The sequence below is a fragment of the Pelophylax lessonae genome (assembly GCF_965119305.1).
Source record: "Pelophylax lessonae genome assembly, chromosome: 3".
Taxonomy (NCBI): domain Eukaryota; kingdom Metazoa; phylum Chordata; class Amphibia; order Anura; family Ranidae; genus Pelophylax; species Pelophylax lessonae.
Genome location: NC_138770.1, coordinates 513,058,155 through 513,077,607, shown reverse-complemented (window position 1 = coordinate 513,077,607; position 19,453 = coordinate 513,058,155). Strand labels below are relative to the sequence as shown.

Sequence of the window (19,453 nt, the reverse complement as noted above, 5' to 3'; positions counted from 1 at the left end):
TTCAGTTTGTCTTTTACCTAGTCAGGAGTAGGCAGACTTCCCTTAGCTGGGGCTACAGTCTCAGCCTTTTTCTTCTGTTTTCTTAATTTTTTATTTCTACTAAGTGTGTTTTCTTTACACTGATAGCTTTTTCTTTGTTCATGCGCTTAGTTAGTCAGGCTTCGGAAGACTACAGCGTTTGCGGAGCTGGGAATCGGACTGGTTATCCTAGAGCCTTACGGAATCCAAGCCTGCCATTGAGCGTTTAGCAGGCTATGCGTACGCCCAGGCCTCGCAAACTACCTGTCCCTGTCCTCAGGGACAAAGCCCGCGGAGTGGCTACTTCGCTAGGATGTCTCAACTGCGGTACGCCGCGTGTTGCTAGCGTCCTGTTTGGCTGACGGCACCCCCACCTGGGGTGGGAGGCTTCCCGTCACACAGCGGCACTCACGCTTTCACTGGATCGGTGAGTACCATGCTACCCCTCTATCTATATCTATCGGGGGGTGTATGTGGGGCCTCTGTTATGGGGATGGCAGTCTGTTTGGAGTCTGTATGTATGGTTCCCGTGTGTCCCTCCTGGTCCCTGCGGGGGCCTTATTGCGGTCATGCCGCGGTGTGGGGGGTTTGCGGGGGTCCCTTGGTAGTGCTTGTGCAACGTTGGGGTACAGACGTGTGTGGGGGCCGCATCGGTGTAAAAAACCACGGGCCGCCATTTTGGGTGTGGGCAGGCTGTTCGGCTTCATGTGTGGGCAGCAGCCTTTTTTCCCTGTAGTGAATTGGCGCCCTTTCGGGCGCCATCTTTAGTGTGGCAATGTTTGTTCCCATGTGCTCGGCGGCCATTTTCCCAGAGCCTCCCCATAGACTTACATTGGCAACCATTTTGCTTTGTCACAGTACCATGTGGGGACACTTCTGGGGGGCTTTTCTGCTGTTTTTCTGGGAAAATATCCTTGCTGGCAGTTATATTAGTTTTCAGTGTTTAGTAGCACAGGCTGCCTAATTGCGATGCTTTGCAGTGGGAACTTCTGATTTAAAGGGCCAGCACCATAAAATTTCTAAGTGTGTTTTTATGGAGTCCCAGGACAGCTAATTCCCCCCAGCTCTGGGGGAGGGTTCAGGTACTCCTGAATCCTCTGCAATGGGCTCCCTTACTGCTGCACTTGCGACTTTAGCGTCTAAAGTGAATTTGTTGATGTCTGAGTGGGCTTCTAAGAAAAGGCCCAGGCTTTCTCAATCTTCTGATTCAGAGCTAGCTATGGTTGCCATGGACAGTGTACCCCCTGAGGGGTCTCAGTCGGAAGGGGAGGTGGAGGAGGGGGAGGATTCCCCCTCCGGGTCGGCCATGGAACGCGCTGCGATGTCTGCGCTCATTAGTTCTGTTAAAGATACGCTACATTTGGAGGATGAGCCCCACCCGCCGGGTAAGCGGTCTTCCTTTGGGACCCGCAGGACCCAGAAGTTGGTTCAGGTTTTTCCCTGTCCCACTGAGTTTCACAAAACAATGAACGAGAAATGGCGCAATTTAAAGCGCAATTTTGTGGTGTCTAAGCGGTTCCAGTACCGTTATCCTTTTGCTTCTCCGGAGTTGCGCAGGTCTGTGGCCCCGAAGGTGGACCACACGGTATCCAGGTTAAACAAGGCCACTCTGATGCCCACTGCCCACGGAGGATTCTCTGGTGTTTAGGGACCCGGCGCATAGACGGGTGGAATCTCTTACCCGCCACTCCTATATGGTGGCGGGTTCCTTGCTGAAACCCGTGTTCGCCTCAGTTATGGTCTCTCAGGCTGTGGTGGAGTTGACTAAGGTGCTCAGGCGCACCCTTGTGGCTGATTCCGCCCCTCCTGCTACTCTGGAGATGGTGGACTAAATTATTCAGGCTGTTTTATACCTGTATGACGCTGCCTTGGATGAGGCCCCTTTAGTCTCACGCTTATCTGCAGTCGCAGGGATAATACGTTGCATTGTGTGGTTGAAAAGCTGGTCGGCTGATCAGACTTCCAGGAAGACGGTATCTGACATCCCTTATGCAGGGAATCACCTTTTTGGGGACTCCCTGGACGAGTTGGTTAAGGGGGTCACTGGGGGTAAAAGCACGCTGCTGCCCCAGGTGTCCAAGGTTAAGTTTTTCCGCGGTAAGCGGGGCCCTTCCTTTTAAACCTAACCAGGGGTCCTTTCGTGCCTTTAAGTCACAAGACAAGGGCAAATCCTTCAAGTCCTCTGGTGGCCAGAAGAAGCCTTGGGCGGGCAAGTCAAAAGCCGCCCACTCTAACACGGTGACCCAGTCCGCCTCAACCCGATGGGGCGCCCTCACCCGTTTCAGGGGTGGGGGGACGTCTGCACTGTTTTCCCGAACCTTGGCTGGCCAAAATTCAGGACAGGTGGGTTCAGGAACTCATTCGGTCGGGGTACAAGATCGAATTTCGATCACGCCCAGCAGACAGATTCTTTCCCTCAAATCTTCATTTGACCCCAGATCGTTTCCAAGATCTCCAACGGGCGATTCAGGATCTCCTCGCCCAGGGGGTGATCGTCCCGGTGCCACATCGGGACAGATTTTGGGGTTTTTACTCGAATCTGTTCACGGTGCCCAGAAAGGAGGGCAAAGTGCGTCCAATTCTGGACTTAAAGTTTCTGAACCGCTTTGTGCGGGTTCAAAAGTTCCGCACGGAATCCATTCGATCGGTGGTGGCCTCCCTGAGCCCAGGAGATTTCCTGGCTTCCATCGACCTCAAGCATGAGTATTTACACATCCCCAGTTTTGAGGATCATCAAAGGTTCCTCCAATTCGCAATCGCGGAGGAGCACTATCATTGGATCCGGTCCTGGCTCTGTTGCGGGCGCAGGGGATTGCAATCCTGGGGTATGTGGACGATCTCCTATTAAGGTCGAATTCCAGTGCCACTCTGTTGCGCGATCTGTCAACCACGGTTCAGATGCTTCAGGAGTTCGAGTGGACCATCAATTTTCAGAAGTCGACATTGTCTCCTTCTGTTCGACTTCCTTATCTGGGGATGGTTCTGGACTCCGCCCAAGCAAAGGTCTTCCTGCCGGAGGATAAACAACGGACTCTACAGAACTAGGTCAGGTCCCTCAGGGACAAGAACTCCTCGTCGCTCAGGACCTGCATGCGGTCCCTGGGGTTGAGGCGATACCATTTGCGCAATTCCACACACGATTTTTGCAAGCGGAGATTCTGGCCAGGTGGGACAGGCATCCTCTTTCCTTGGAAAGAAGGATCTCTTTGAGCCCTCAAGTCAGAACGGATCTTCTGTGGTGGCTCCGGCCTCCGGCTCTGACGGACGGGAAATCCTTCCGGCCGTTGTTATGGACAGTGATCACCACCGATTCCAGCCTGTCGGGCTGGGGTGGTGTTCTGGGCAATTTGTCTGCCCAGGGCACTTGGTCGGAGGAGGAATCCTCTCTGCCGATAAATGTGTTGGAACGGAGAGCGATCAAACTGTTTGCTCCGTTGGTCGGATCGTCTTCAGGGTCACCCTGTGCGTGTGCAGACGGACAACACCACTGCGGTGGCGTACATCAATCACCAAGGGGGCACCAGGAGTGCCCGGGCAGCCAAGGAAGTGGCCGAGATTCTGTCTTGGGCCGAGATGCGGGTCTCGGTGCTTTCGAGTCGCCAGTCCCTGGACCAGGGGGAATGGTCCCAACACCCGTAGGTGTTTCAGATGCTGTGTGCGCAATGGGGATCCCCGGACATGGATCTGTTCGTGTCTCGTCTAAACAACAAGGTGGGAAGGTTCGCGGTAAGAGTAAGAACACGCGATCCTCTGGCAGCCGCCTCAGAAGCGCTGGTGGTGCCTTGGAATCAGTATCACCTGATTTATGCCTTCCCTCGATCCAGTTGTTGTCACGGTCCCTTCGCAGGTTGGTCTCGGAACCGAGGTTGGTGATCCTGGTGGCCGCCGGTCTTGGTACGCGGACATCATGCAAATGGGCTTCGAGCCTCCCTGGCGGCTCCCCTTACGAGACGATCTGCTGTCTCAGGGGCCGATCTAACATCCTGCTTTACAGACGCTGGCTTTGACGGCGTGGCTGTTGAAAGCCATTTCTTGAGAGAACGGGGTCTCTCGTCGGCGGTCATTCCTACCTTGCTTAAGGCTAGGAAGGCCTCGTCCGGTAAGATTTATTATCGTACCTGGAAGGCTTACTTCGCCTGGTGCGAATCGCAGGGTTCCCATCCTCGCTCCTTTTCGGTGGCGAGGGTGTAAGCCTTCCTGCAATCCGGTGTGGACCAACGTCTTGCGCTGACCACTATTAAGGGTCAGTTATCTGCGCTGGCCATTCTTTTCCAGCGCCCCTTGGCCTCAAATTCCTTGATCCGCACTTTTATTTAAGGGGTACGTCATCTGGCCCCCCTCGGAGGGCGCCCTTACCCCCTTGGGACTTGAATTTAGCTCTGTCCGTTTTGCAACGTCCTCCCTTTGAGAACACCTGGGAGATTCCTCTGCCGGCGCTATCACGAAAAGTCGCCTTTCTGGTGGCGATCACATCTGCTCGCAGAGTGTCGTAGTTGGCGGCCCTATCTTGCCGCTCCCCCTACCTGGTTGTTCATAGGGATAAGGTGGTCGTGCGACCTCATCAATCCTTCCTTCCGAAGGTGGTGTCTGAATTCCAGCTCAATGGGGACATTGTCTTACTTTCGCTGTGTGCGAATCCTAAGCATCTTAGGAGTTTGCCTTCCATTCTTTGGATGTTGTCAGGGCGATCAGGGTTTACCTTTCGTCTACCGAATCCTTCAGAAAGTCGGATTCTCTTTTTGTCCTTCCTGAGGAACCTCGGAAGGGTATGGCTGCGTCTGTGACAACCATTTCTAAATGGATCAGACAGACGATCGTACAGGCTTATTCGCTTAGGGAACGGGTTCCGCCCTTCCCTGTCACGGTGCACTCTACCAGAGCAGTGAGTGCGTCTTGGGCCTTCCGCCATCAGGCGTCGGTGTCCCAGGTGTGCAAAGCGGCGACCTGGTCGTCCGTGCACACCTTTACAAAATTTTACAAACTTGATGTTTTGGCATCGGCAGATGCCTCCTTTGGCCGCAAAGTTCGGCAGTGCCTTAAGGGAGACATGTCGTTTTTAGCCTGTCCCCTCCTGTTGGGGGTTTTTCCCCCTTGGTCATTTGCTTTCCTGGGTTTGTTCTGTTGAGCTTTCCTGTTACCCAGTGTGTAACCTTTCTGGTTCAGATAAGGTTCTTTTCTCAGATCTTGATGCTGCGTTGCCTTTGAGACGGTTGCGTTTCCCACCCCTCATGTCTACACTGCTTTGGGACGTCCCATAAGTGAAGACTGTATGAGTGGGCGGCGACTGTCAGAGGACGTAAGAGAAAATATAATTTTTTGTAAGAACTTACCGTAAAATTATTTTCTCGGAGTCCTCTGACAGTCGCTGCCCCCCGCCCCTCTTTTTGGGGTCCATGGACTATCTACTGCTTGCTACCAAACTGAATTGGGAATGCTGCTAGCAGGGGGGTATGGGACCAGAGGGACAGCCCCCTATAGGTGTTTCTATGCAAAGCTTTTTGTCAATGTTTCTAACAAAGTCTTCTGCCTTGTTTACTCCTGTGGATAAGTGGTCAATACCCATAAGTGAAGACTGTATGAGTGGGCTGCGACTGTCGGAGGACTCAGAGAAAAGAATTTTACGGTAAGTTCTTTAAAAAAATTCTATTTTTCTCTTTCGTTCACTGACGGACGCAGATCTTGATAGTCATAACCATTGGGTTATACTGCCCCCTACAGGAGTAGTACACTAGGCAGAAAAGAATTCTGCCTACATCCATAGGCAGTCCCAGGAGGTATACTCCCACTCTACTATAGCCACTCAGTTTATTTTTTCTGCCTAGTCAGGAGTAAGTACCTAGTTCCCTGCTGGGATCTCTGTTCCTTGCAATTTTTTTTCTTTTTAGATAGAACATTTTTCACCTGGATTATTCCTGTGAGATCAACAATCAACTTTTGGAATGAGCAACGGGCTGGATAATCTAGGTCCCTAGTCTGGCCACGCTCGGTCGGCCGCGACATAGCCCCACTGGACGGGGGCTGGCCTGCGAGTTAAATGCCTTGCAAGGTTGCATATGACCGGGTCTTGGCCTGAGTCGCAGCGTTCCTCCCGGCCAACAGCATCCCATTTCGATGGAGAGGGGGTTCTGTTTTGGAGAGATGCCCGCCTGGTTACTGGTATGGTGAGTAGCTGCCCCCCCCCCTCCCCCTAGAGGGTTTGGGGTGGACATGGGTCTCTCCTTGGGACGGTTGGACTCCTTTCTACAGGCCCCCCCCCCCTCACTTGTCAAGTCCCTCATCCTTCCCCCCCCCCCCCCCATGGGGCTGTTATGGGGCAGGGAGCTTACTGGCTAAAAAAGCGGCCATGACAGTGGAGCCCTGTGGGTGGTGATTTTGGTGGTGGAAGCCCCTCCTCATCCCCTGGTGCTCACTCCTGGATCATTTTACTTCCTGATCACCGCGCGTGTAGTGCAGGTGGCTGCGGTTTCTGTAGTTGGTGAGTCTAGTGGAGTCCTCTCCCTCTGCTGAGGATCGCTTAGTGCTTTGTGCCTGGCGACCGGGTGGTTCTGCCAGCGCGGTGGGGGTTGTCACCTAGCAGTGTTTTACACTTTTTGTGGCATCCCCCTTGTGACCTTGAGGAATCTTTGGAGCACGTTTCCCAATCTGATCCCCTCTGAGGCTGTGGGGTCCTCCGAGTCCCAACCATCCATCCATGCACTGATGGCAGTCCTGGAGTCCCTTCTGTCCCGGGTGGAGTTTGCTTGCGGGCGTTGGGCTAGCAAATAGCGCCCCCCCCTGCCTTCCCCTGTCTCCCCCTGTCTCATCAGATCCTGAATATGATTCGGACGCCGTGCACGTGGGTCACCCTGCTGGGTCTGCAACCATGCACCTGGAATCCTCTGATAGTGAGGATGATTCTTACAAGTCTGCGCCTGCACACGGAAAGGCGCTGGTGAATGCACTGATTGTATCTGTGCGTGTCAAGATGGAGGAAGTAGCTGAAGCTGCGACGGAGGCGCAGGTGCCTTTTGACCCTCACAAGCCATCCATAGCAGCAAAGGTTTTTCCTTTCCCTGTCTTTTTTGACAGAATTGTCGCTAAAGTGTGGGGACGACCAAAGCATCCCCGTGGGGTCCCTTAGCGCTTTACTAGGCGTTACCCCTATCAGGAGTACCTTCTTAAGAAGTGGACTTTGCCACTGGTGGTGGACCCTCTAGTTTTCAGATTAAACAAGGCAACCATGATTCTGGTTGAAGAGTCCCCCCTTTAAGGATCCTGCTGACCGAAAGTCAGGGTCTGTGACTTGCACTATGTACACTCTGGCTGGTTCGGCAATGAGGCCGGTATTCACCATTGCCCTAGTGTCACAAACTCTAACCGAGTGGACTCTGCAGACTCTGGACAATCAGATCTGGCTAAGTCAGGGCACAAAGTCTCTGATATGATGGTTTCGTTCTCCGGTCCATCGGCTGGCAAAATCCTTCCTCCCCTTGTATTGGGCAGTGGTCACCATGGATGCCAGCCTGTCCGGCTGGGGAGGCGTCCTCGGCAAGCATTCTGCTCAGGGGATCTGGACACTGGAAGAGTCCAGACTCCTGACCAATGTCTTGGAACTTCGAGAGATCAGACTGTCTGGCTCTTTAGAAGGATCGTCTTCAGAGTTGTCCAGTGCGCATTCAGTTGGATAATGCCAAGGCTGAGGCTTATGTCAATCACCATGGTGGCACAAGAAGTGTCCTGGCGGCTCTGGAGATAGCCGGCATTCTAAGCTGGGCAGAACGGTTCGTTCCAGCCCACCATACACATTCCCGGGGTGGACCAGGGGGAGTGGTCCCTTCATCTGGAGTTGTTTCATCAGCTGTCTCTCCAGTAGGGCACCCCCGAGGTGGATCTGTTGGCAATCTCAGCTCAACAGAAAGGTGCAAAAGTTTGTGGCTCGGTCAAGGAATCCTCTGCCGGACACCACAGATGTGCTGGTGGCCCCATGGGGTCAGTATCGTCTGATTTACGCCTTTCCTCCTCTCAAGCTTCTGCCCAGACTTCTACGCAGGATCGAGGCAGAAGGGATTCCGGTCATCTTAGTGGCTCCAGACTGGCCTCCCCAGGCTTGGTATGCCGATCTCGTGCAGCTGGTCGCCGACAATCCTTGACAGCTTCCTCTCAGGGAGGATCTGCTGTCCCAAGGACCAATCTTCCATCCTGCTTTGCAGTTGCTGGATTTGACGGCCTGGCTGTTGAACTCCAGGTGCTGAAGGATAGGGGTCTATCTAAGTCGGTGATTCCTACACTTTTGAAAGCTAGGAAATCTACTTCTAGGAAGATCTACCATCGTACATGGAAGATGTACTTAGCGTGGTGTGAGTCTCTTGGGGTTCTACCTCGCTCCTCGGTGGCTCGGATCTTGACCTTCCTTCAATGGGGGGTTGAACAGAAATTGGCCTTGAGCACCATCAAGGGCCAGATGTCTGCTTTGGCGGTTTTTTTTTAACTACCTTTGGCCACACACACCTTTCTTCAGGGTGTCCAAGATTTGGTTCTTTTAGTGTGGGCTCCATTGCCGCCTTGGTATCTTAATTTGGTGCTTTCAGCCCCACAGAAGCCTCCCTTTGAAAATATTCAAGAGAACTCCCTGCTTACGCTATCCCAGAAGGTGGCCTTTTTAGTGGCTATTACCTCTGCATTCACAGGGATAAGGTGGTTCTTCGCCCGTCTGTCCTTCCTTCCAAAGGTTGTCTCATTAATTTGAATAAAGACATTGTGTTGCCTTCCCTGTGTCCCAGGCCTAAGCATCCAAAGGAAATTGCCTTGAATGCCTTGGATGTGGTCTGGGCAATTAAGGTGTACCTGGCAGCTACGGAGTCTTTCAGGAAGTCAGACACTGTCTTTGTGCTTACAGATGGACCTCGAAAAGGGTTGTCCGCTTCCTCTGCAAGCATTTCCAGATGTATCAGACAGACGGTGGTTCAGGCCTATTCCATCAGGGCTCAGGTTCCTCCTTTCCCTGTCAAGGGGCATTCTACTAGCACGCTTGGTGACCCCTGGGCTTTCCGTCATCAGGCGTCAGCGGCGCAGGTTTGCAAGGCGGCCACCTGGTTGTCGGTGCACACTTTCACAAAGTTTTATACTGTGGATGTGTTGTCATCTGCAGATGCTTCTTTTGGCTGCAAGGTTTTGCAGGCTGCTGTTTAAGAGGACCTGATCCTCTTTGAGGGTGTGTTGTTTTTTACAGGTGGGCTCCAGTTTTTTGGTTGAGCTCCTGTTGCCTAATGTTTAGCCTTGGGATTTTTTTTTTGTTCCCACCCCTCATGTTTAACACTGCTTTGGGATGTCCCAATGGTTATGACTATCAGGAGCTGAGTCTGTCAATGAACGAAAGAGAAAATGGGATTTTTGACTTACCATAAAATCCATTTCTCTGATGTTCTTTGACGGACACAGAACCCACCCCTCTATGGAGTTATAAATCTCCTGGCACTGCTTGTAACAAAACTGAGTGGCAATAGCAGGGAGAAGGGAGTATACCCCCTGGGACTGCCCATAGATGTAGCCAGAATTCTTTTCTGCCTAGTGTCCTACTCCTGAAGGGGGCAGTATAACCCAATGGTTATGACTATCAGGAGCTTTGTCTGTCAATGAACATCAGAGAAATGGATTTTACGGTAAGTCAAAAATCCTTTTTTTTTTTTTTCCCTCTGGCTGGAGTAGGGGAGTATTGTAACCTCTGTCAAGATAAAACCTCTGTCAGTATTTCTTCGCCAGCTGTTCCCTATTGGGGAGATTTCCCTTCACTTTCCCATACTCACAACAGGAAGCAGGAAGAAATCCCTCCAATGTGAAAGAAATTCCTAGTAGTCACTAGAATTAGTGTCCCCATTGAAAGATTTCTCCTCCCTCTTATCTCAGGACTACTCCAAAATTGTTTTTTGTTTTTTCAGTTCTAATGGTCACCGGGACAAATGGAGTGATTCAGAGACACAGCAAAAAAAAAAAAACCTGACAAGTGTTTTTTAATCTCTCCAATTTATCTAAAACTACAAAAAAGGGGGTTTCCTTCAGTTTTGCTTTATAGTGGTTGTAAACTTCAGACCTGAAATCTGAACAAAGCACATATTTCTCTAGTGTTTACTTGCCTCTCTCCAAAGCACTGTGTCCTTTCTTTCTGCTGTCTAGTTCCTCTATTAACATAATTGCCCTATCTGACACGTTTTCCTGACGCCAAGAGCTAAAAAGGTGACAGGGGAGGTATATCCAGCACACTGCCTGTGATTGACAGCCTCAGCTCTGTTCCTGTGCGCTCTGTGAGGGGGGTTGTCCCTTTCCTCCAATCAGCTCTCAGAGCTCTTGCAGAGTGTGTAACTGCAGCTCCCTGCCCCCTGCTTTCATTTTATCTCTTGAGTTTCTCAAGGATGTACAGGTCAAATGGCTGCAATAAACAAATACAACTTATGTAGGAGGTTTTAGTTTCACCTCTGTTTATCACGTAAGGCCAGTCACTTCACTGGGAATAGGTAAGGGTTTACAACCACTTTAAGTAAATCAGTAAGAGTAGTGACTCATCCCTTATCATGCACTATGTGACTTAATTTGGTGTGGCTCAGGCAGTTAGCCTGTAAAAGTCGTACTAGTATAGAATAAAAAGGAAAGAATATGTCTAAAACATCAGTTTAAAAATATTTTAACAATGTAATGGCAAGTATGTGAGAAGCTTTATTTACAGCTAAAGGCATTTAGGTGTAGCCCAATGGTACCTATAGTATGGCTCTTCAGTATAAAGCAGTAATACAATCATAGTTTACTTATTTGAAAAAAAATATACAAAATCTGTTGACACTATGGTGTTGATTTACTAGCACCCGAGAGTGGAAAATCTGATGCAGCAGTGCATGGTAGCCAATCAGCTTCTAACTTCAGCTTGTTCAATTAAGCTTTGACACTAAAACATGGACGCTATGGGTTTTTTTATGCAGAGGTGCACCAGATTTTGGACTCTCCAGTTTTAGTAAATCAAGCCGTGTGACCCTTTGATTCAAGGGTTGTGGATTGTATTCCCACCAGGTATACTATCTGCATTCAGTGTAGTATATACTGTATGTGGTGGGTTTTTCCCAGGAATTTGTTTCATTCATGAATCCAAAAACATTAAAAACTTTATCTTGAGTGTATGTGTGCCATTATGACTGTGGGTTGGACATTAACTTATAAGCTTCTTGGGGAGCAGGGACTTTTATTTTTTTTTGTGCGCTTTGTACAGAACTGCATAATATTTTGGCGCTATAGAAATTAACATTTTAAGGCATTCAAATTTTATCAAAACAAATAGTTTGTTCTGACATCTTCCCTAAATCATTTCTGATAATGTATGTTTATAGTCCGTTTGATTTTGAATTGCAAAACTATTGTACATATGTTTTAAGCAGATTTAAATATCACTTTACAACATTTTTATTGTTCTGTCTGTTTCAGAATTGGTAACATATTGTTCTCAGTGGAGACTCAAACAACAGAGGAAAGGACACAATTGTACCATGCAGAGATAGAATCTCTTTATAAGGATCTCACTGCTAAGGGAAAAGTATTGGTGCTTTCTACAGAGCTGGGAGTAAGTGTTTAATTCATTTGTCTGCTCCTCAGGCCTATGTGGAAAAAAGTTTAACGCACATTATAAAAGCTAGTATTTTACCAAATTTTGAGTAGGGTACTACGCAGGAGGTTTGCAGAGTCAGAAAACAATTTTTACTGTTTAGCGTAAAGATGTTTTTTTTGGTCTGCTTTAAAATTATTCTTGACATTTTTAGTTAAAAAAGGCCATTGTAGGTTCCTTCCTGGAGAATTTTTCATTTTTTTTTTTTTTGCTCTCCTCTGCTAGCTACATCAGATATGGTATAGTTAGTAGTAGTTAGTTACATTCAATTGGACTTTTTCTGTTATGTTGAAAAAGTTTAGGAGCCTATCTGAGCTACTTTTTCAGCTCAAATGTGTATCAGGAACGTACCTCAGAATCGGTAGCCAAAACAGTCACATTACTCCAGTCACCATAGAATGTGTCAAGGCAAAAGTTAATTGCCCAAAAGCAGGATGGAAATTGTGAAACTTTTTAGAAACACCCTGTTCTAGTTACACAATCCAATCTTTGTGCCACAAAGTCTGCAACAGGCATTAGTCCTTCACTTTAATGTGGCTTAAGGTGAATTGTTTAAATTGCTGGAGTAGAGATATTAAAGTGGCAGTATATCATATTGACGCCCCCCCCCCCCCCCCCCAATATTTAGGCACCGTTCCATTTTTGTAGCTTCTTTCATGCCTCTTGTAAACCAGTTGTCTTTTCTGACCAAAATGTTCAACTTGCTGTTCAAAGAATGTTCGTTTTCCTTCAGGTGTAAGACAGTGTAATGCACCTACCTGTGTTTGGCCAGATGTTTGTTGAGTGGTTGTGTCTGATTCCCATTGTAAAGGTATTTTGTACTCTTTAGTACACTACAATGCATATATACAACATTGCTTGCTTGTGCTTGGTTGTTGGGTTTTCTGGATGTACATTGAGAAAATGTTAGAACCTCTGTTAAGTCCTCATTACTATCTGTCTTCCTGTCCTGGTGAGAACCGCTCCCCTTATTTCTTGCTATTAAAAGGGCATAAGGTTCGGCAAAATTTCTTCAGTAGGCACACAGTCAACATTAAAATCTTGAAAGAAGTTTTTTTCGTTCCCAACTGTATCCACAAAAAAAACATTTGGTTGGAGGTGCTTTTCATTATAGATGCCAAAGTTGAGCATGCTGACCTTTTTAGGTTAGTTGATTTGGTGTTTTCAATACAATTGCAAAGTAATTGGATAGCTCACAGGATAAATGATCGTACAGTATGTTCTAACCATTATAACCTGATTTTAAAATTTATAACCGCTTTTATTTGTGAATGTTAAAGGTTGCCTTTCTCTGGTGTTTTAGTGTCTTCATTTGTTATAGTTTTCCATATAAAGCAAACCTGGCAATTCCACTTAAGCATTAAACTAATGTCGGAAAAAAACTGCATATTGCTTTATTACACCCGTAATGTGTCATAATGGGTCTTCTACATCCCGGCCTTTGTATGTCTTCTTATTTATATTCACACATTCCATCTGGTCAGCATTAAAAAAACTAAACTTTAACAACCCAGGTAAAAAAACGTTTGTTTTTTTGCATGCATTTGGAAATGCATGTAAAGTAAAACAGCTGCATCAAGGTACTTTAGTGTAGTGTGGTTCCAATTTAGTTGGATTTACATTATTTATTTACAAATGTGAACAGGTTTTAAACCTGAGCTGTTGAAATAGTTCAATTTAGATTTTGTGTTGACTAACTGGAATGTGCTGGGGATTTTTTTTATAATTTGTATATTGTCCTGCCCTTGTTCACCTTTCCTATTTTTACAAAATTTATATTGATCAGAGTGGCTGCCATTTTTTATTTTTTTTCATGCATATTTTGGTCTTGCAATCCTAAAGTAATAAATAGTAATTTTTCCTATGTATGCACAAGGGTAGCATGTTTCCAATTCAAGTTCCGTGAAGGATTAACAGGGGTTCCTCTACAAGAAATTATGATAATTAAAATGACCCATTCGGGTGGGTTGATATCCCTCCCAATGGTACCTACATAGTTTCAGTGCTGATATCACTCACCAGAGCCAACAATGCAAAATAAAATTATCTCATCTATCAGTTAAAGGGACACTAAGCCCTAGTTTACACCAGTGCAGCTTTGAAATCACGCTACTTCGGCACAATTTTGAAGCCTCTGATCAGTGCAACTTCATTGACACAGATGTCAATTCAAGTTGCACATGAAATCGCACAATAAGTACAGAAACCTTTTTCAAAGTTGCTGTGACATGAGTAAACGTGTAAACCAGGGCTAAAAAATATATATTTTTTTCACCTAAAATTGATACACATCGATCAAATTTCCCTGTAATCTATTTTCTCTTTTGACAGACACAGCGCTCCATAAATCATAACTACTGGGTTATATTGCCTCCTCCTGGAGTAGGACTAGGCAGAACATAAAACACCTGGCTATGCCCATGGGTCGGCCTCAGCTTGGTATATAACCCTCCCCCCCCCCCCCCTCTGCTGTAGGTAATCCGTTTTATTCTGTCTAGTCAGAAGTAAGGGCCTAGGCTCTCATATATTCCTGTCCAGGGAATTTTTTTACCTAGTTCGGATTCTAATTCTAACCAGGGGGGTCCTTCCTCTGGACCAACTTCAGGAACCACAGGCTGTGATTCACTTGCTGCTGTCACACAGATAGCCCTCTCTCCCATTTTGCATACAGGTTCTAAGTCTGGTGGTATCCACCTTCAAGACGGTTCTGTTTGCACAGTTTAGTCTCTTGCCGGCATAGGATTTAAATTTATTACTTTCGGTTCTCCAAAAAACCTTCATTTGAGAATATTCGGGAGATTCCCTTGCCTACGTTATCCCAGAAGGTGACGGAATTAGTTGCATTATCCTGTTGCAGTCCCTTTTTAGTGGTCCATAGGGATAAAGTGGTTCTTCGTCCCTGTCCTTCATTCCTGCCCAAAGTTGTCTCTGACTTCCATTTGAAAGACGACTTGTGTTGCCTGCCGTGTGTCCCAAGCCGGCTCTTTCCAAGGAATTTGCTTTGCATTCCTTGCATGTGGTTCGTGTGTATCTGGCAGCTAATGAGTCCTTTTTGGAGGCCAGACTCGCTTTTTGTAGTTATGAACGGACCAAGAAAAGGGCTGGCCGCTTCTTTGGCTACCATCTCCGGATGTATCGGACAGACGGTGACTCAGGCCTGTACCATTAAAGGTCAGGTTCCACTTTTCCCTGTCACTGCACATTCTATTTGGGCGTTGAGTGCTTCTTGGGCCTTCCGTCATCAGGCATCAATATTGCAAGTTTTCAAGACGGCCACTTGGTCGTCAGTGCATACCTTCAAAAAATTCTATAAGGTAGATATTTTGGCATCTGCGGATGCTTCTTTTGGCTTCAATGTCCGCCGGTCACTCTGCGATCGGCGGGGGAGAGGGAGAAAGTCAGGCGGCTTGTGTAAACAAGCTGCCTGTCATTCTCCCCTGTGTATGAAGGATGATCATACGGTTCTACTATGTAGAACCGTTGATCACTCTTCATACATCTGAAGCCACAGCCAATCACAGTAGAAAGCACGCCCCTAGGGACACACATAGCCCCTCCCTTTCAAATAAAGTTAACCCCTTCACTACCAGTGTATTTTTACAGTAACAGTGCATATGTATAGCACTGATTACTGTAGAAATGTCACTGGTAACCCCAAAAGTGTCAAAAATGTCAGTCAAGGGTCTGATCTGTCCGCCGCAATGTTGCAGTACCGCAAAAGAAATCGCAGATCGCCGCCATTACGCGTTAAAAAAAAACAACAAAAATGACAAAAATATTTCCCTTTGTTAGTAAACGCGATAACTTTTGCGCAAACCAATCAAAATACGCTTTTTGCGATTTTTTTTTTTTTTTTTTTTTTTTTTTTTTTTTTTTTTTTTTTTTACCAAACATAGGTAGCATAAAACAAATTGGCTGAAAATGTTAAAAAAATTGATTTTTACATTTTTTTTGGGGGGAATTTCATATAAAAAAATGTAAAAAATATTGTTATTTTTGCTAAATTGACGCACTTTTTTGTTTATAGCGCATGATCAAAAAATCGCACAGGTGATCAAATACCACCAAAAGAAAGCTCTGTTTGTGGGAAAAAAAGGACGCCAAATTCGTTTAGATACAGCGTCGCACGACCGCGCAATTGTCCGTTAAAGTCACGCAGTGCCGAATCGCAAAATACCCCCTGGTCGTTTAGCAGCCAAATCCTCCGGGGCTTAAGTGGTTAAGAGGGGCTGTTCCCTCTTGAGGGGTGTTTTTCTTTAAACCTTTATTTTTCAGAAGGGGCTTCTGTGACCCGGTTAAGGCTCCTGTGTCCTGGTTAAGGGCTCTTATGTTTAGCCTTGGGTTATTTACCCCACCCCCTCATTTCCCTTTTGGCACTAGCTTTGGACGTCCCAGTAGTTATGATTTATGGGGCGCTGGGTCAGTCGCACGAAAGAGAAAATGGGATTTTTGAGAGTACTGCCCAAGGGCATAGCCAGGTATTTTTTTGTTCTGCCTAGTCTTACTCCTGGAGGGGCAATATAACCCAGTAGTTATGATTTATGGAGCGCTGTGTCCATTGATGAAGTCAGAGAAATGGCTTTTACGGTACGTACAAAATCCCATTTTTCATGAAATCATGTCTTACAACTCCCATAGCACATCTCGGAAGCAAGGAAGGGTGGCTATGTTCCTACATACAGTGTGACCATGGGGAACAAATGTACAGTGGGAAATAAACCATTTCTGTATTGTTCAACAGACGCAGCTCCATCATTTTTAGACCAATGGGTTATGCTCCTCCTATCAGGATTAGGCACTAGGCAGGAAAAAAGCTTAACCACGCCTATAGGGCTGTCCCTGCAGGCATAACTCCACACACTCTGCTATCGGCAATAACTTTGTTTCTGCCTAAATTTGGGAATAAGACCTAGCTTCCTGCTGGGACTTCGGTCTTAGCTTTTATTAGGGAAATTTAAGTGTGTTTGTATTTTTTATTTTCACAAGTTTGTTCCTGAAGGACCAAGATCCAGAGGAACTACAAGCAACAGCCAGCTGTGGTTTTGCACTGGATAATCTAGCTCCTTAAGGTCTCCCAGCCTGGCCCGCGAGCAGGTTATAGTCCAGAACTAGGCCTCGCCACGACAGTGCCCCGATGGAGGGGACGAGCCTGCGGGTGGATAAGTCTCACTGGGACGCCATCGACCTGGAACGCCCTAAGTCCCAGCATACCCCTTGGCTGGCAGCACCACCAGCCCGGGTGGGAGGTCGACTGTTCGGAGTGGCGCCTACCTGGTACCGTGGTATGGTGAGTAATACTGCCCCCCCCAATCCTCAGGCCATCTCGGGGTGGATGTGGGCCCCTCCTTGGGATGGTCAGACCCCCGGGTTCTCTTCCATTCTCCCAGCCCCTCTAACAGTCACGGTGGTCCTTTGGCCCCATGACCCCCCCCCTCCCGGGTTTAGGTAGGAGCTGACTTTGTCACTTGCTCCATTAAGGGGGGATGGAGGCGGTTGTTGCTGACTAGGCTGTCCGGATGGCACCAGGGGTCTTTGAGCAAGTTCCTGGCCCCCTGGGGATTAGTGATTGGGGCAGGGATGTCTTTTGGGCTCCCTGCAGCGGTTATAGGCTTTTTTTCATCCGCGGCTCTGCGCCTCACGTGGCTGGATTGGGCTGAAAATTGAGGCCGCAGCTTGCGGCCTACTCACAGCTGTCCGGGTACCATGTGAAGCTGTCCGAGTACCATGTCAGGCTGTCCGAGTACCATGTCAGGCTGTCCGAGTACCATGTCAGGCTGTCCGAGCTCCTAACTGAGCTGTCCGAACTGCTGATAGGGCTGACGGCAGTCCCGCGATCGGATTGGGCCCCAATTTTAGGCCGCGGCTTTGGGGCCTACTCGAGGCTGGCAGACTGAGCTGCTGACCAGGCGGTTTGAGATGCTGACCAGGGTGATAGAGCAGCAGATGGACTGCCTGGTGCCCCCCCTTGAACCCGGGGGGGGGGGGCCGTGGGGACATTGTAGTGTGGTGTACTCTGCCTGTGCATCTGCATGACGGCTGGCCTCCTCTTCCCCTTATAGGGGGCTATGTCCTTTATGGTCTTAAGCTGGTGTCTCCTTGTGGGACTGCGGTCGGAGACCTCCCCTGCTTGTTATGCTCCCAGGGTGAGCTTAGCATATAGCGACTCTAATGGGTCTACGTCCACGCACTTCGGGTGCTCTGCAGTGAGGATGATCCTTTTTTACTGCACATGCAAGGGCGCTGGTGGATGCACTGATTGTATCTGTGCAGAAAATTTTAACATGAGGGGCACCGGTTCCCTCGGGGCCCGCAGATCCCCTATAGGTGGCACGGGTACTCCCTTTTCCCGCCTACTATAACAAAATTGTCGCGCGACAGTGGCATTGTTCTAAATGCAATAATGGTAACCACACTTAGTGTGGCTAAAAAGCTTGTCTGCGGCTCAGACTTCTAAAAAGGCTCTACAGATCTCCCCTTTACGGGGGACCGCCTATTTGGGTCTTTGTTGGAATCCGCTAAGGGCGAGTCACCACGTAATAGACGGGGCCCTTATTTTTCAGCACACAGGCGGTCCCTTCGTGCCTTCGGCACGTAGGAGCAAGGGGTGATTGTGACGGTTCCCTCTTGGGAACGCTTTAAGGGTCTCTATTCAATTATGTTTACTGTGCCCAGAAAAGAAGGCAAAGTACGTCCAAATCTGTACCTCAAGGTGAACCAAGGTACAGAAGTTTTGAATGGAATCCATTCGAACGGTAGTGGCATCTCTACACCAAGGAGACTTTTTGGCTTCTATAGAAATCAAGGACACATATATACACATGCTAGACACCAGCATTTTCTTCACTTCGCTGTAGAGGAGGAGCATTATCAATTTGTAGTGTTACCCTTTGGTCTCGCCTCCGCCCCCAGGGTCTTTACCACGGTGCTGGCTCCGGTGTTGGCATTACTGTGCTGACGGGGAATTTCGGTACTGGGATACCTGGGCGATCCCCTACTGAGGGCGAACTCTCATTCAGCCCTGTTGGGCAACTTGACGATCACTGTACGGACTCTACAAGAGTTCGGTTGGAACATAAATTTAAAAAAAATCTGCTCTGATACCTTCATTAAAACTAGATTATCTGGGCCTGACTCTGGATTCCACTTTGGCGAGGGTCTTTCATCCTCTGGACAAGCTGCACAAGTGGCAGGGGGCGGTCCGTTTTCTGCTGGCAAGCAATCTGTCCTCTCTGCGTACTTGCATGCGGGTCTTGGGTCTTATGGTGTTGATTCCGTTTGCTCAGTTCCACATGGGACCCTTACAAAGGGAAATTCTTGTCAAATGGAACAAAGATCCAAAGTCCTAGGACGCTTTTGACACAACACAAAGACTGCTCTTCTATGGTGGCTTCACTCGTTAGCACTACGCCAGGGCAAGTCCTTCCTTCCGTTATATTGGACGGTGGTACCCAAGAAAGACAGCCTGTCAGGCTGGGTGGGGAGGAGTGCTGGGGAAGTTCTGCGCCCAGGGTTCCTGGACAGTAGAAGAATCCAAAACTTTTGATAAAATACTTTGGAGCTCAGAGCGACAAAGCGTTGCCTGAGCCACTGGACAAATTGTCTGATTGTCCGGTCTGGATTCAATCGGACAATTCCACGGCCGTGGCTTACATCAATCATCATGGGGGCACCAAGAGTGTCTTGGTGGTCGAGATTCTGGATTGGGTGGAAAAGTTTGTTCCAGCCCTCACTGCTGTGCACATCCCAGGTGTGGGGAACTGGCAGGCAGATTACCTGAGTCGTCAGAGGTGTTTTTCATCTCCTGTGTGTCCGGTG

General features: G+C 48.1%; 1 protein-coding gene across 2 annotated transcripts in view; it reads left to right on the top strand.

The window, feature by feature from the left end:
• TTC13 (tetratricopeptide repeat domain 13) overlaps positions 1-19,453 on the top strand; it is a 289,788-nt gene that overhangs the window by 182,293 nt on the left and 88,042 nt on the right. For both annotated transcript variants that reach the window (XM_082249950.1, XM_082249949.1), the window contains exon 19: positions 11,461-11,596. In XM_082249950.1, coding sequence (XP_082106076.1) covers positions 11,461-11,596 — 136 coding nt within the window. The remainder of the gene's footprint in view (positions 1-11,460; positions 11,597-19,453) is intronic.